This window comes from Silene latifolia, chromosome 8 (assembly GCF_048544455.1).
Source record: "Silene latifolia isolate original U9 population chromosome 8, ASM4854445v1, whole genome shotgun sequence".
Lineage (NCBI taxonomy): Eukaryota > Viridiplantae > Streptophyta > Magnoliopsida > Caryophyllales > Caryophyllaceae > Silene > Silene latifolia.
In genome coordinates this window covers 50808411-50822654 of record NC_133533.1, presented here as the reverse complement: position 1 = coordinate 50822654, position 14244 = coordinate 50808411, and the positions used below count along the sequence as shown (strand labels likewise).

The window sequence follows — 14244 nt, the reverse complement described above, 5'->3', positions numbered from 1 at the left end:
TGAGCAGTATACCTTAATTGCTGTAGATCTTTATGTAAATATTGGATATAGTATTGATATTTACATAAGTGATAATCGCATTCATTGTTTGAGTCTCTTAAAAACTCAATTATTCAGTTTGACTGAAAACATGAATACCTTGTTTATCCTAATAAGTTGTGGAGACAATGTTGAACAATATTCAAGTGAATAAGATGAACATTGTATTTTGTCCCTAGTCACTTAATGAGGTGACGTCTCGGAGTGACTAGATTTTAAGTCGATTGATGGTTGTTCAACACCATAAGGTCATATGTGATGACTGGTCGATAACATAGGCAGAGTGTGTGACACTTTGCCGGACAGTGACCATTTAGAGAGTCCCTAAGTTCTATTATAGACGCCTGGTCATGGCGGGGATCTCTAAGATGTTCTAATGAGTCGATTCTTTTGACTGGAGAATATTATCTGAGCAGGTGCAATTTCTGAGTGACTTTGGTTTTTGTCCTAGGTCGTGCCGTGAAAGGAGGCCAAAAGGGCATTTACTAGGTCATAGTGAGCTGTATTGTGCAATAGGATAGATAGGGCATACAGGAATTGTCCACCAACGTTGGGTAACTATATCTCAAGGCCACTCGAGGAGTTAATGACGACAAATGTGTGGCCACGCTCGGAAGTAATCTGTGAGAGATTTTTTCGGTCAGGTAGTCACAATCCCGATCGAGAAAATCACTCGCGATGTGTTCATGTGCAAGTGCGACCTGAAAGACACCTTGCATTGAGTGGGAGATTAAAACGGACAAGAGAATTGGTAGCGCACACCTTGTGTCGGACAAGTGGGAGATTGTTGGAGTTAGTGTCCTTCACAATAGTGCGTTTACATAATAAATCTCATTAATGGAATATCATCAGATATTTATTTATTTGATCCTCATCAGTTGATTAACGTAAATCGATAACGGTTGGCTGACTAGAGTTTGACGTTACTGTCGTGTGACGGCGGTGATCAACTAACCCATTTCGGTCACACCTATAGGAACGAACCTCAATAGAAAACTAATTAATTGTATGAGATACAATTTATTTAGTCCCTTGATTTGTAGACTAAAAGGTTAGTCAATTATTTTAAGAGAGAATTCGAGTTGCGAACTCGAGGAACGGCATTTATTATTTAATTATGTGATAATTGAATAATAAATTTCGGGAGACGGGTTTTAGTTAACTAATTGTTAATTTACTAAAATTGTACTAATTGATTAATGTGATTTATATTAGTACGTAAATAATATGTTTAGTGGTACACGTATATTTACGGAGTAATTTGGACGAATTAATTATGGAAGTATTTAAACATGAAACAATGTTTAAAATAAAATTACACGTATTTGTGCGACAAATATAAGAACCAACATGGACCCGTAAATGGGCAAGTGGACCGTGTAAAATAAGAGTAGTGGATGATTAGGAACATAATCATTTCACCTTACTTTATATACTACCATAAGTTATCTTATAAATGATTTTGCATGTGATGTAAGATAGAATAATATAAGACAATTGAACACTCCAACACTCCACCCTTCTATCCGGTTTTTCCCCCTTTAATAGACCAAATTGTTTGTTCATTTTTACACTCTACAACATTCACTTGTTTACTTTGCATGTGATTCATTTATTTGGTCTACATCTCTCTAAAAATAATTATTCATCTTTACTAAGTTTGTTAGTAAATAAATTTCATTACTAAGAGAGTTAGTAATATTACAAATAATATCAAGGGTATAATAATAATAAGTTCTAGTTAAATACTTGTTATTATTTTTGGGTAAGTTCTTGGGTGCAACAAGAAGGAGATCTTCTCGTTGAAGATTAGTAAGGAGGATCATCCATTTGGAATAAGCTCAAGAACAAGCTAGTAAGGTGAACTAGTTTGTGCCCTTTTTACCACAAAATCAATGTAAGGAAAATGCTTTTCCTTATACTTTCATTTTTATGCTTTCATATTAGTATGCATGTTACATAGATCACCTAAATGACAAATTATGAGATAATTTAATTTTTATTAGACAGTCTAATATGGATCTATGATCTTTCATGATCATCGAATAAAGACTTCTTTTGAATTTTGCAGGAGGTTGAGGAGGCGGGCGTCAAGCCCCCAGCGTACCCCGAGACCCTTGAGTACACTGACGCGGCGGGGATGACGATGATCTCCGAGCTTGGCGACTTCAGCGAGGCAGTGACCAATGCTGGCCTGGAGGAGTGGCAGCACTTGGTTAGGAGAGTAAGCCGCTGATTTAGTTTAGCTTTTGTTGTTATATAAGAATACATTTGTCCATTTCTTTGAAAATCTTTGTTTATTGAAATTCAGGTGGTGCCATCTCGGTATGTGGCATTATGGAGGGTGGCCAACCAGCTACGGGCTACAACCAACGAGGCACTTACTGGCGGCCGAGGACGACAGGTAAGAACCTTTCATTACTTTATTTCGAATGCAGTTGTAATTTTCTCGCATTTGAAATTATTGAAATGAGGCATTTCTTTGTCATTTGCAGAGGGCGCGCGACCTGGAGCGGGAGTTGGCACAGTCCCAGAAGGAGACGGCTCGCCTGTTGAGGGATTTGGAGGTCAGGGACGCCTAGATCACTTCCCTCGAGGCTAGGGTCACCGAGCGAGGTGGCGACCAGGAGTAGTTGTCTTTGCTTGTGTTGTCGTCGGCTGTGTTGTATACATTTTGTACATTTAGGACTTCATCTTGTATTTTTGGAATTGTTTGGGCAGGAGCCCCCAGTTTGATGTACATATGGCATTTTGATTGTATATATGATGCCTGAGTGCTTTTGCTGCTGGGTTGTTTGTTTGTTCCTGCAGGTTAGTTTAGAACAGGTTTGGTAGATGATGGTTTACGCCGTCATGCTGCCGAAATTTACATAGAATTACACGTAAACACATATTGTACATATGGCTTAAACTAGCGCAAAACGAGAAAAAGACCTAAAAAATGCAAAAAAATCGCCTAGAAATGAGCGGAAAAAATTGATGATCGGACGGTAGGGAGAGCTACCCCCTAAAAAAACGAAAAAAAGAAATGTATAAGTTTGGAATGAAATGTGAGGGCTACCCCCTAAAAAACGAAAAAAGAAATGTATAAGTTTGGAATGAAATGTGAAACGGGAGTGAAATGATTCCCCCAAAAAAGAAAATAAAATGAAATGGGTAAGTGTGCTTATTTGGCGAAAATATCGATTTCGTCTCGAGAAGCGTGCCCGAAAGATTAGGAAACATAAAATATGGCAATTTAACGGAAATACCAAAATAATAACCTCTAAGAATAGGAAATTATAAGCAAAAAGGAATTAGGAAAGCTCCAACGCGGAAAAATCAAAGAAATCCTCTGAGGAAGAGGCGCAGCTCGAGTTGCAATCCTTCAAAGAGGCGCAGCACCAGTTGGTCAGTTCTGACAAAATTTAGGAAACAACTTTTAGTATAAATATAGACGTTGATGGAGCTTTTATTCACATAAGTCTCCCATCTTTCTTCCGTCTGATATCTAAAAACTCTCCTATTACATAGATAAAAAGTAACAAATCATGGATGCCTTGGAAAACCATCTCAAGCAGTGGACAAATGAATTTACAAACGTTGAAAAGCATCATATGGGTGCTTTCAATTTGGGATCGATTTTGAGCCTCAAATTGGTGAAGGTTGTGAACCCTTTCTTGGATGCTTCTCTCGAATATTGGGACCCTAACTTCCATGTATTTGCCTTCCCTGGAGGTGACATCTGCCCTTTTCCTGAGGAAATTGCTGCAATTGGATGATGGGACCCATAAAATATGTCTGCCATACCCTCTAGCTCTCAAGGGTATAAAAGCAAATTTAGAGATTTGCTTGTATTGACTAATGCTGAGGTTGACCGTCTTGTGACCTCAAAAGGAGTCTGTATGCTTGACTTCATTGATCGATTTATAAATAGGAAAGACCCTTCTATCTCTTATGTAGCGAGGCGTAGGGCATTCGGGTTTTGCCTACTGCATGGTTATGTCCTCCAAGGGCATGTTGATAAGGAAATGAGAGAAGATCCTCGTTTTTTGAGCTTGATTGAGCAAATGGAGCTGCGCAGGAGCCCAGCTTGTCTGTGTCTAGGAGAGATCATTTTGGGGCTGGATAATAGGAAAGCCAACCTTGAGCTTCCGTATTTGGGAAGTCCTATCATTTTGCAGGTAAGAACCTTCACGTACAATATCAACCGTTTTTTTTTCTTTTTTTTTTTTCGATCGTTTTTTTTTTATTTTTTGTTGGTTGGACACTTATTCCCATCTTCTTGGTAGGTTTGGCTCTAGAGCGTCTACGGTTGATCGAGCCCCCATCTAATATTCCCGGATATCATGCTAGGTCAATTGCATTGAGGACCAGGCTCTATATGGTGGACTTCACTCAGGTTTACAACTATTTGGAGAACAAGTTGAAAAATGAGGGTGGTCCTTTGATCAGATGGGTCGTGCCATGGTGGAATCTTAAGTTAGTCACTGGAGTGTCATCCTTAGATCCTACTCGGTCAGTACGCATTCCTCACTTGGAAGTCATGGTATGCAACTTCACGGAGAGATTGATGAGGCAGGTGGGCCTTAAACAGAAGATTCCCAAACTTGATACCGTTCCTCAGACTGCAGTCGCACATACTACCGAGAGTCGTAGAGAGTGGGTCCTAAAGTGGGCTCAGAGAAATATTTGGTTCCTACATTCTTCTGTTAGTTCATTTTGGGTATCCGATTCCTATTTGCAATGGAGGAAGGTTACTACTCCCGAGAAGCACGATAAATTAAGGAAGCGCGGGCCCGTTGACTAAAAGATTTGTGAGGTAGCAAAGGAGAACCAGAAGTATTTGACTGAGGAGGAGGAAGAAGCCGGATTCCGAGTTGTTCATTCGTCGAAGAAACCGAAGACTTCTCCTACCGCAGAGATGGTGGTTGATCGAAATGGTAAAGCTAAACCGCGAGAGAGACCTTTGGTGATTAGGTCTGAGATAGCACAGGAGCGCCCGGCTCGTGGCCGAGATAAAAAGTATGATAAAAATGACAAAGGCAAGGGAAAGATGGAAGAGTAGCCTAAGTCGTAGTATTATTTATTATTATTATTATTATTTATAATAGATGGTGGGATTTTTAGAATCCAAGCCTATTTATTTTTTTCAGCATTTTCATAATATATGGCGGATTATCATTATTTATGGAAGAAATGAATAAAAGATTAATTATTTATGAAACTATTGTGATTTCTCTTCTTTTATTATTCTTGTCGAATTTCAAATGCAAATGCAAATGTCCTTCTATTTACATTTAGAATAATGGGTTGTATCCTACGAAGAATTGCCTACGTATTCACTTAAAAAAATAAAATTAAACCCTTGCGCGTAGTTCAAGTAAATGTAAAAGAAATAATTGTTCTAAGCAAGAGCTTGTAGCGAACTAGAAATTGAGCATCAGCTTTACTTACTCGTAGAATACAATTCAATTTATTTGATGATACGAGGATGACGAATTGTCAAAATGCAAGAGCAAGGTGACATAAGCTTTATTTCAGCGGGCCATGGGCCGTTTTTATTTCGTGTCACATGAGCGGTATGTGGGTGTTACGCGAGGCGCGTTTCTGTCCTATTCTAGGCATAATATCGTTTCAGTTGGTCGAGGTTAGTTGGGTTGGCAAATTCGTTCCCATCTAGGTATGTGATTCTAACCGCACCCCCCGAGAGTATGGACTTGACCAAGAATGGTCTGGCCCAGTTGGGTTTGAACTTTCCTGGTGGATCGACCGGGAGAAGTGCTCTAACTGATTTGAGGACTAAGTCTCCTTCTTTGATGTTTCTAGGCTTAACTCTATTGTTGAAGGCTCGTTTAATACGCGCCTAATATGTTTGCACATTATGTAATGCGCGCAACCTACGTTCATCCAAGAGGATGAGTTCTTCATATCTATCTCTTTTCCAATCGGCTTCAGGAATATGGCTTTCGAGTAGGATGTGTAAGGATGGGATCTTTAGTTCAACTGGTTGCACAGCTTCCATGTCGTAAGTCAAATAGAAAGGAGTAGCCCAGTGGGAGTCCTAACAGATGTGCGATATCCCTATAAGGCGAACGATATCTTATTGGGCCAATCTCGATAATTATCTATCATTTTCTTGAGGATTGTGACAACATTCTTATTGGTTGCCTCCACCGCGCCATTAGTTTGTGTCCTGTATGGCGAAGAATGGTGGTGTTTGATTTTGTACTTGGCTATCAATTGTTCAGTCTCAGCCTGGAAATGTGATCCATTATCACTGATGATTTCGTGTGGGCAACCATATCGACAGATGATATTGGTTTGTATGAACTTTGCCACGTTCTTGGCTGTGAGACTTGTGAAATATGCTGCTTCTACCCATTTGGTGAAATAGTCGATCGCCACCAAAATGAAACAGTGACCTCCTGCTCCGGCTGGGGTGATCTTCCCAATGATGTCGATTCCCCAAGCATAAAATGGCCAAGGAGATGTCTGACATATTTGATGCAATCAGATTCCATTGTGGTCCAGTAATATCCCAGGTGCGTGATTTTCTTTGCCATCATTGGTCCACTCGTGAGGGCCACATTCTCCATCATGGACTTCTTCCATCACTTTATGTGCTTGTGAATGACCGAGGCAACGTAAAGCAACACCAAGAGGTGTTCTCTTGTACAATTCTCCTTGCATGAGGATATATTGAGAGGCTAGTAGGCGTATAACACATTGTCCTCTCTTATCTATATCCGGCGGATATGTACCATTGAGCTTGAAGTTTAGAATGGCTTGAAACCAAGGCTCCCCTGGGTTTTCTTCTTCATCAGTAATTTGGTGCACATAGGCTGGTTCTGACCGTCGTTCGATGCATAAAGGCATTTCTTCCATGTCGTCTGACATGTTAATCAAAGATAAAAGTTTGGCAAGAGCGTCTGCAAACTGATTTTCTTCTCGAGGTAGATGTAGATAAGTCACTTGATCGAAGAATTGGGCAACTTGGTCTATCCTAGCCTGATAGGATGCTAGACATTCACTTCGAATTTTCCAAGATCCCGTAATTTGGTTGATGATCAAGGATGAATCTCCGTGAACTCGGAGATTTTTGATGCCTAAACCTACTGGTGCTTGTAGTCCAATAAGGCAAGCTTCTTATTCTGCTGCGTTATTTGTCACCTCGAAGCCGAGTTTGACAAATAGTGGTGTATGCTCACCTTCAGGAGAAATGAGCAATACTCCTACTCCAAAGCCTCTTAGATTCGATGCTCCATCGAAATAAAGGTCCCAAGAGGCTACACTGGTTTGTAGTATGTCCTCATCTGGGAATGACCATGTGTCTACTGCCTGGTTGTCGTTGATGGGATTATCTGCGAAGAACTCGGTGACGGCATGCCCTTTTATAACCTTCAGAGGTACGTCTTTGAGATCGAACTCTGAGAGCAATAATTGTCACCTTGCCAAGCGTCCATTGAGAACGGGTTTTTCGAAGAGGTATTTGACAGGATCAATTTTGGAGTACACCTTGACGGAGTAGCTAAGCATGTAATGGCGTAGCTTTTTTGTTGCCCACACAAGAGCGAGGCATGTCTTTTCGAGTGGTGTGTACTTTCATTCATACTCCAAGAACTTCTTACTAAGGTAGTAGATAAGTCTTTCTTCTTTTCCAACGGTTTGTGCTAGCACAGCCCCCATGGTTGTTTCGGTCACTGTGAGATATAAACCAAGAGGTTGATCTCGTTGAGGAAGCATGGGCACTGGTGGTTTGGCTAGTATCCCCTTGATTTTGTCAAACGCTTTTGGACAGTCGTCATCCCATATGGTATGACATGTTTTCTTTAGCTTTTTGAAGATGGGGTTCACAGATCATGGTAAGTTTCGATATGAATCGACTTATGTATTGCACCTTGCCTAAAAATCCCCTAACCTCCTTCTCTGTCTGAGGTTGTGGCATTTCGACTAGAGATTTGATTTCGGAAGGGTCGATTTCTATTCCCCGTTGACTGACGACATATCCCAGATGCTTGCCTGATGTTACTCCGAATGCAAATTTCTGAGGATTGAGCCTCATGTTGTACTTTCGTAGTCTCAGGATGAATTTGCGAAGATTATCAATTTGTCCCTTCCTATCTTTGGACTTGACAATCATATCATCTACGTACACCTCTACTTCTTTATGCATCATGTCATGTAGGAGTTTGGTGGCAATGCGTTGACACGTAGCTCCAGCATTGATTAACCCGAAGGGCATAACAGTATAGCAATAAGTGCCCCATTGAGTAACAAAGGCGGTCTTATGCATGTCTTCTATGGCCATCTTGATCTGATTATATCATGTGTATCCGTCCATGAAGGACAATAACGCGTGATCTGCCGGATTGTCCACCAATTTGTCGATTTGTTGTAGAGTAAAGTCGTCCTTGGGACTCCCATTGTTTAAGTCTTTGAAATCAACACAAACACGGATTCGCCCATCCTTTTTTGGTACGGGTACTATGTTGGCCACCCAGACTAAATAGTCGGAAACTTTGATGAACCCAGCTTTGAATTGTTTATCAAGTTCTTATTTGATCTTAAGAGCCCATTATGTCCTCATTCGACGAAGCTTCTACTTTACAGGTTTGAAACCTGGTTTAATTGGAATTCTGTGTTCTGCAATGTCCATGTCGATCCCTGGCACGTCTTTGTAGGACCAAGCAAAAACGTCTCTGAACTCGTGTAGGAGGTCTATGAAACTAGCCCTTTCAGTTAGGCTTATTGTTGTTCATATTCTAAGTTCTTGGGGTTCTAGTTCGGTTCCTACGTTGATGGGTTCAGTGTTCTCTATAACTGATGCCCCTTCCCCTTCTTGTAATATTTCTTTAGCTATGTAGGGAGGTAGTTTGATTGAGTCTGGGTCTGGATCATCCTCATTATCATCGTAAATAGAATTGCATTCAGAATAACACAAAGAGTAAGCAGAATCTGATTTATTCATATTAGATTTTGAAAATAGTTGAAACAAAGAAGCCATCTGTTCAATAGACAGTGGCGCTCTCAACCTGATGGTTTCAGCTTCTAAGTGGATTATTTGATCGATTAGGTTATCAACCACGGTTACCACTTCTTGCATTGTAGAAATTTGAGAGAGGCTTAGTGGCATGCTCTCCTTAGGCATGGTGTTTGGATTGCGGAGGGATGCTACTACATCTTCCAGTTCCGAGACTTGTCTATTCACACTCCTTGCCCATGTAACAAAGTCATCTATGGTAGGAGAAATGGTGGAGTAATTGTTAGGATTCATTAATCTCATTAGTATACATATTCATAGTATGAAAGTTTAATTTAGTCATAAAATTAAAACAAGATATTATGCATGCAAACATAAAACAAAGTAGAGAAGAAATCGTCACTTATTACATTGGTGTTTCGGATTTATTGGGCACCAACAAGATCTCCTACTTGTTAGTTCTTGAGCTTTCCAACAATGGATGAAAAAAGGTTCAAATTAGAACCTCTCCCAAAAGCTTATACCCAAGGAACACCCTTAATGACTAATATTATTATGAGCTAGTAATAATATTAATCTTACTTAAAATTTGGACACAAAAATGGTGTTTTTGTTCTCTTGTATTTCGGTCAAGAGAAGAGGATTTTTGTGAGATTTTGCTCTCTTATTCTATCACAAAGTGTAGAGTAATTTTTGCACACTCAAAAATATCATCCATCTTGAGTTGTAGAATGAATGAATAATGATAGAAGAGAAAACTCCTTCTATTTCTTATGGTTGGCCGAAAAACAGCCTTGGGTAACATGCCCAATGCTTTTTATTTTTGCTCTTCACAAGAGACTAGCATGCAACCCTAGTTTTAGGTTTGTTCTTCTCAAGATGTTTAGCCTTGCATGCCTACACCCTAGGGTTATGATTGTGTTTGTAGAATAAAATAATTCAAACAGAACAACCCCAAAACCCCTCCAATTTCGGTCACCCATAACATGGTGGTCCATTTTATTTTTGTCATTTGTCAATTGTGACATATGTGACATGTTACTTGACATGTTACATTATAATGTATTTTTAACATATTAAAAATCATCATATAATTAAATGTGTCACATACAAAAATAATTAGTAATTCATAATTACTTGTACCAAAATGGGTCATATAATTATAAACTACAACAACTTGTATTTATAATAAATTGTTCATTCTATTTTTAATTGTTTCATAAAAAATAAATTAATCTAAGTAATAAAACAATTCGATTACTTAGACCGAATCTTATTTAATCAAATTACAATAAGACACGTAATTTTAATCACAAAATCACTCGTCAATTTTAAGGAATTTAATTAACTCGTATCAGCATACGATTAATTAAATAATAAATTAAGAGCATTACCCTATAGGTATGACCTTAGGAGATCAACTGCTCGCCACCGTCACACGACAGTAATGTCAAACTCTAGTCAGCCAATCATTACCGATATGTGTGGACCAGTTGACTAAGAAGTATTACTTTCCCTCATGTATTCTTAAATATGAGATTTAAACATGTGATCATCATGATCGACAATTGTGATCGCATTATTGTTGGGGACACTTACTCCAACAATCTCCCACTTGTCCTCGACAAGTGTGCATCACCAATTCTCTTGTCCTATTACTATCTCCCACTCAATGCAAGTTGTCTTTCTAGTCGTACTTGCAAGTGATCATATCGAGAGTGGTTTCCTCGATCTGAAGAATAACTTATTGACCGAAATTATCTACCATAGATACCTTCCGAGCGTGGCCACGCATTTCCAGTTCATTACTCCTCGAGTGGCCCTGAGATATTGTTTTAACCCTGACGAGGGGGTGGACAATTCCTATCGCACTGTTCCCTTTGACTAGCCACAGCCATCATAACCCAAAATATGCCCATTTGACCCCATTTACGAAGGTCGTAGTAACATAAATCAAAGTTAATCTGAAACAGTTCCACCTTAGGCGAACAGTCTTTAGTCAAAAGAATCGACTCATTAGAATACTATAGTAGCTCTTGCCACGACCAGGCTATATAAATTTTCCAGAACTCTATAAGCGGTCATTAGGCCCGACACAGTATTCCTAACAGTCTGCCTATGTGATCGACTAGTCATCTCACATGACTCTATGACACTTGAACTTGCCATCAATTGCATCACACTCTAGTAACTTTGAGACGTCACCTCCTACAAGTGACTATGGAAAAATACCATGTTAATTTAGTTCACTTTAATGGGGTTCAATCTTGTCTCCACAACCCTTTTGAATGTAACAAGGTATAAAAGGAGTTTTTAGATAAAAACTCGAACGACAAATGTGATTATCACATATGAATAATCAATACCTGATTACTACTTCATATTCTTATAATCCAATTTGATCATGTATGTAGTTGTTAATCTCAATTCAATTGAAATGACATGACTCATCATGTTAAGCCTATGAGAAGGACGGATTTGCGTGATTCAACGTTTTAAAAAAATTCATTCTGTTGGGAAAAGATGAGAGAGAAGGACGGAGAGACGATTTCCATATTCTAACTTCGCAAACCCTAACAATCGATGGCAAGAGCAAAGAAAATACAAAAAAATCAAAAAAATACTTCTAATAAAAAGAGGGGACATGAAGGATCTGCCTCGAAAACTAGGTTTGCTGTTCTTGAATCGTTAGAGGAGGAAGTCTTGGTGGAGGATGTGTCGGAGGATGAAGAAGAAGTGATAATTCCTTTAGATCTTCATGATTCGATGATTTCGATACCAGAGGAGGAGGTTCTTACTGAGGGACATGGGAAGTGGACGGAAGTTTCTCGACGAAAGTCGTCGGCGGGACCTAAGATCGCTACTGTTGCCCCTGGTAAGATTTCCTTAAAATTAACAGAAGCTGATGTGTTACCTGAGATTAATTACTGGGCTTCGTCTCTATATGGCTATATCTTAGGGACAAACCCGCCTTGGAATGTAGTATCGGGTTACCTAAAGAGAATTTGGAAGGATTATGATGTTGATTGGATTTCATTTATGCCAAATGGTATATTCATAGTCCGTTTCAAGACAGTTGAAAAAATGAAAGAAGTTGTGAGTCTGGGTCATTTTATGTTTGATAATAAGCCAGTTATAATTAATGAATGGTCTCCTGATGTTGAACTGGTCAAGCATGATGTAAAAACGGTACCAATTTGGATAAAATTATCAGGGCTGGAATTGAAGTTCTGGGGTGTTGAATGCTTGAAGAAGATTAGTGGTATGATAGGGGAGTTTGTTCAGTGTGATGAAGCTACTCGACTTAAGAATTTTTTGGGCTATGCTCGAATGCTAGTTGATGTTCAGGTAGGTCAGGAATTCCCTGGATCTTTGCAGTTTCAGGATGAAAAGAACAAGGTTCATACTGTGAAAGTGGAGTATGACTGGCTTCCTGTAAAATTTTTAAGCTGTAATGGTGTTGGGCACGTTAAAGACAATTGCAGGAGGAAGAAAGGGCAGCCCCCAGTCAGGCAAGTTTGGAAGAAGAAACTGGTACAATTGCCACAGAAGGGCCCAATGGCGGTTGACAAAGGGAAGGGGATAATGATAGAGGCTACTCCTGCTGGTCCAAGAGTGCCAGTTGCTCAGACACCTGCTGGCATTATCACGAGAGTGATGACACAAGATGGGTATGGAACGATGCCAATACGTCGAGGTAATACTTTTCTTGATGCTCTAAACATGGCGCAGAGATCTTCCCAACTGAGAATGGGGTCAGGATCTGGAATTGGAGGTGTTCTGGATCATGGCTAACATCGGCTTCTGGAATATCAGAGGACTCAATAGCCTGAATAAACAAAAAGATATTAAGTGTTTTTTACATAATAATAACTTGGGGCTATTTGGGTTAGTAGAAACTAGGGTTAAGTCTATAAATTGGAATAAAGTTAGAAATAATATTTGTAGTAGTTGGTCTTTATGCACTAATAATTCAGTTGCGTATGGTGGTCGTATCTGGCTTTTGTGGAATCCTGTGGTGTATGAGGTAGATATTTTGGATGTGTCTGCTCAAACTATGCATACTAGGGTGATTAACAGAATGACTAGTGTGGGATTCTATTATACTGTTGTGTATGGGTATAATAGAGCTGCTGAGAGAATGGATTTGTGGCGTAGAATTAAGAGGTATTATCAAACTGTTGCTGGACCATGGATGCTAGGTGGAGATTTCAATAATGTGCTTCACACAGATGAGAGATTAGGGTCTTTGGTTTCCCTGGCAGAAATCAAACCTTTCCAGGAGTGTCTTATGTATTGTGAACTAAGGGACATCAAGGCCATGGGGTCTTTCTTTACCTGGAACAACAAGCATGAGGTTGAAACTTTGGTTTATAGTAGGATTGATAGAAGCATTATCAATGAGGAGTGGATGCAGTCTTTCCCTGATTCTTACGCTTATTTTATGCCTGAAGGGTACTTTGACCATTGTCCTTGTGTGGTTTACTTGCAAGGATTGTATGAGAAGAGGAAGCCAGCCTTTAGATATTTCAACATGTGGGCTTTGGACATTAATTTCAAAACTGTGGTCACTAATGGTTGGAATAAGAGAATTGAGGGGACTCCTATGTTTCAAGTTGTGTCTAAGTTAAAGGGCTTGAAGCATGACCTGAAGAACCTGAACAAGGGGATCCTGGGAGACATTGAGAATAAGGTCCATGTAGCCAATATTGCTTTGACAAAGATCCAGGAAGAGTTGAGGCAGAATCCTAAAGATCTTGGTATGGTGGATGTTCAGAGGGAATTGACTGCTGAGCTTGCTCTCCTCCAGCAAGCTTGGCATAAATTCCTTGCTCAAAAAGTTAAAGCTGATTGGCTAGCTCAGGGGGATGATAATACACATTTTTTCCATGCCCAAATTAAATCCAGAAGTAGCAGGAATAAGGTCTTTGCGGATCTACGATATCAATGGGGCTATTTGTACGATTCTCGGTCTATTCAAACAGACCTTTTTACAGTACTATGAGGGTTTGTTAGGTAGCAGTAAGAATGTTGACCCAATTTGTGGAGCAGTGATCAAAGCAGGGAGGATCCTTCATGAAGAGCATCATAGGGCATTGCTTGCTGAGGTTGCTAATTCTGAAATTAAAGCAGCAATGTTTGATATCAATGGTAACAAAGCTCCTGGCCCTGATGGCTATGGGAGTCAATTTTTCAAGGATACTTGGGAGATTCTTTGGGAATGGAGTGATTTGTCTTTGTGA

General features: G+C 39.6%; 1 protein-coding gene across 1 annotated transcript; it reads left to right on the top strand.

Moving 5' to 3' along the window:
* Nucleotides 1-13082: 13082 nt before the first annotated feature.
* Nucleotides 13083-14244, top strand: LOC141595154 (uncharacterized). The gene is made up of 2 exons (XM_074415125.1): nt 13083-13925; nt 13987-14244. The coding sequence occupies exons 1-2, from the start codon at nt 13083-13085 to the stop codon at nt 14242-14244; spliced, it is 1101 nt and encodes a 366-aa protein (XP_074271226.1).